Genomic DNA, 3,770 nt, shown 5'->3' on the forward strand with positions numbered 1-3,770 from the left:
GACTCCTCCCCCCTTCCCCAAGTGGCGCCGTCGGCTAACGAAGGGAAGGGGGCAGGAGTCCGGTGACGTCGATGTCGGCTAACGAAGGGAAGGGGGGAGGAGTCAGGTGACGTCGATGTCCGTGACCTCACTGGACTCCTCCCCCCATTTTTGTTTTTTTTAAATAAAAGAATTGTCAAAAACATGTCTTTTAGGTTTTTTTTTCAATTTTAAAGGATTTTTTTCGGAAGTGTGGCGTCTTTGTCACAATTTGAATGTAACCCGGTACAGCCGACTTGACTACAGGCCTCTCCAATGTGCTGCCTACAAAACAACAAGGGGATGTAGCTCAGTGGTAGAGCGCATGCTTTGCATGTATGAGGCCCCGGGTTCAATCCCCGGCATCTCCAGGTTTTATTTACCTGAAAGTCTTTGTACTACATCTTAGATTGCACTTTTCTGTCCAATTCCCAGCGGATGTCGGCCAGCTGGTGGTCCGGTCTCTTAGGCTGGGCACACACCTTACAACCATCGCAGGACTTTTGTCTTGTGATGGTTGTAAGGCACTTAAAAAAACGTACGATCTGCCTATGTTGCATAGGCAGATCGTACTGTCGATGATCGCAAGCCACGCCCCCTGAGGGGCGGGCTTCCGATGACCGCAATGCCGAACGGGCAGTGTGCGCTTGCGCACACCGGCCCGTGCGGCTGTTATCGTACGGACATGCCACAAACCCGCCCGACGTCGTACGATGCTCGGCGGGTTTTCGAACATGTCCGTAAGTTTAAAGTCGTGCGACCTTACAGTAGTAGAGGTCGCACGGCTTCCACACACCTTACGATAATCGTACGATCGCGGGATTTCCCGCGATTCTCGTACGATAATCGTAAGGTGTGTGGGGACCCTTAGCCAGGCTCACCATCTACTTCCTGTTCTGGGATGGCACAAATCCTGATGCGCTCAACAGATATATTTTAAACGGATCAAACAAATCACTTCCAACTGGATATTTAACAAACTAAATTGAAGTAAATAAGAGAAGCTCATTGTCGGGGTGTACCGCCACTTTAATTCCCCCCCCAGCTCTCATTAAATGGACTAATCCAGTCAATTTTGCCCTTCACCTTACATTTCTTTAACCAGCCCACCCTCTCACAGCTTGTGAAATGGATTAGTCCATCGCACACAGATTTTCTCATATGTCTCCTGGGCTGTGAGTAGGCTGATGATCCTCCCCTCATTCCTGGTATTGGTATGATCCGATGAGGGTTACAGAGCAGTCCATATGTGTGATGTATTGGGGGGTGTACGGTGGTTGGAGCTGTGCAGGGGGAATATCATACTTTGGATTGTTATAACATTAAGGCCTGGTTCACACCTGGGCGTTTTACAGCGCGTTCCTACGCTCTGTAAAACGCTCAACATGTGAATACCAATGATTGCCTATGGGCGTGGTTCCCACGTGGGCGTTTTACAGCACGTATGAACGCGCTGAAAAACGCCCTACTCCCAAAGAAGTACAGGAGCTTCTTTGGGGCGTATTTGCCACGCGTATCCTTTGGGATACAGCCAAGTAGCCCTCGGAAACCCGCGTTTGTCGCGCATTTTTTTAAACCGCGAGTCGCAGTAAAAACGCGCAACAAACGCGCATATTCGCTACGCCTAGGTGTGAACCCAGCCTAAGCGTAAAAAAAAAAAGTTCAAAGAAATTAAACACCCCCCCCAAAATTTTTTTTAAGTCCCCCCACCCCCATGTATACGCACATATAAACGTAAATACGCGTCGGGTGCGCCATCGCGCAAAAACAACAAATGTTACATATCGCCGCGAATGTCGGAGTGCGAGCAATAATTTTAGGGTCATTAATCACTGATACCACTAAACCAGGGGTAGCCAAACTCCGGCCCTCCAGCTTTGGGAGAAACTACAAATCCCATGATGCATCTCTCTCCGGGAGTCATTTCTGTGTCTGTGAGAATCTTGCAATGCCTCATGGGATTTGTAGTTCCACCACAGGCGGAGGGCTGGAGTTTGGCCACCCCTGCACTCAACTGATGAGCGGTAAAAGCTTTTAAAGGGTCGCCTATGGACAATTTTGAGTATTGTAGTTTTTTGGGAAATTTTTAAGCTTGACATATTTGTTATCTATTTACCCGATGTGACCCCCCGTCTCTTATATTTTACCCAAAAATTGTGGTAATAATAAATGTTTCATAATTTAATATAGGGGAAACAGTTTGTTTTTTGTTGGTAATTTTTCCTTAATATAGTAATAAATAAAACCCTCCAGTGGGGATTAAGCACCGCCAAAATAAAGCTCCATCTGTCCCCCCAAAATAGCATACATTTATTTCAGTACAGCATTGTAAACCAGTGGCGTCACAAGGGGGGTGCAGGGTTTGCGGCCCGCACCCGGGTGACACCATTGGAGGGTGACACCAAAATGACTGACAGTCATTTTGGTGTCACCCCCTCTAAAAAGTCGGGTACTCGGTCATGGGCAGAGAGCCCGACAGTGTCTGGAGAGAGGAGGGGACCCGGCGGCATCCCCCCCCCCCCCCCCCCGGGTGAACGTCCCCTCCTCTCTCTCTGCCGGCGTTCACCACCGAGATGGCCGCCGGCAGGCGTCAATTAGATGACCGCACATGCGCGATGACGTCACTGCGGGGTGTCACCAGATCGCCGCTCCGGGTGTCACCCGGCCTCGGGACGCCCCTGGAATAAACGTCAAAGTACCGCAGCGCTGAAAAATGGCCGGGACAGGAAGGGGGTGTAAACACCTGGAGGGAGAATTTATCAAAACTGGAGCAGACAAAATCTGGAGCAGTTGCGCACGGCAACCAATCAGCTTCTCTCTTTCATTTTCCAATCTTAACTGAGCAAACTGAAGAGAGAAGCTGGTTGGTTGTGATGTACAGCTGCTCCAGTTTTGATGGTTTCCCCTCCTGGTCTTTACATGGTTAATGTGAGGAAGCAAAGCTCTGCCTCTACCAAGATGGCCGCCTCCGTGCAGACACATGGCATGGAAGTCAGTAATGGGTAAACATGAGCTGCTGCAGCGACCTCACAGGTAATCTGGTGACTCATCTTTGCTTTTTTGGGGGGCACTGCTTCCTGAGTACAACTCCTCTAGAAACTTCTGTGCAAGGAAGGTGGAGGTAACTGTATGAACATGGAGGCTGGTAGTACGATGTCTGTCTGGGTGTATATCCAATTCTGGGGCCTCAGTTGGGTTTTAGAGTCTGTTATATGAAAGTGCGCTCAGTGCTGATCCATTGAATTACTCCGCAGGTTGGTGTTTGAGTTGAGCGGAGATGCCGGAAGGTCCCACGGTGAGGAGGTTCTGCTCCCTGGCCTCGCCGTTTGTAGGCCAGCGGGTGACGAAGGTCGGCGGGAGCACAAAGCAGATTGCTCTTCCGGACTTGATGGAACAGCAGTTACAAGACTGTCAGGTACCGGAACCGCCAACTCTACATGAATAGATTCCCGACATGTAACAAAAAGATATACTTGTATCACTGAAAAAGCCACCCTAGAGCTCCAGTCAGGGACTTTGCCCGGGCTGAGATGATGTCATCAGTCTGCTGCAGGCAGGAGGAAGCATTTCCTCAGTCTCCTTTCCCCCAGTGATCAGATTGCAACAATGTAACTTCGTAGCAAGTCACAAGGTGACAGGCAGCAGCAAGGGGCTGTGTCAGACATTTGTGAACACAGCCAATAACTGCACAGACACCAGAATTTACATCAGTTCCCGACACGGTGTGTTAACAAATGTCTGCTGCAGCCTCT

General features: G+C 49.6%; 1 protein-coding gene and 1 non-coding gene across 2 annotated transcripts in view; both read left to right on the top strand.

Moving 5' to 3' along the window:
* Window positions 1–317: 317 nt before the first annotated feature.
* TRNAA-UGC lies at window positions 318–389 on the top strand. The gene has a single exon. It is a non-coding gene; the product is annotated as a tRNA-Ala (tRNA).
* A 2,906-nt stretch (window positions 390–3,295) lies between these two features.
* NEIL2 (nei like DNA glycosylase 2) overlaps window positions 3,296–3,770 on the top strand; it is a 6,236-nt gene continuing 5,761 nt past the window's right edge. The window contains exon 1 of the mRNA XM_018569618.1: window positions 3,296–3,433. Coding sequence (XP_018425120.1) covers window positions 3,296–3,433 — 138 coding nt within the window. The remainder of the gene's footprint in view (window positions 3,434–3,770) is intronic.

Source organism: Nanorana parkeri, unplaced genomic scaffold (genome assembly GCF_000935625.1).
Source record: "Nanorana parkeri isolate BGI_ZX_2015 unplaced genomic scaffold, ASM93562v1 scaffold1367, whole genome shotgun sequence".
NCBI lineage: Eukaryota > Metazoa > Chordata > Amphibia > Anura > Dicroglossidae > Nanorana > Nanorana parkeri.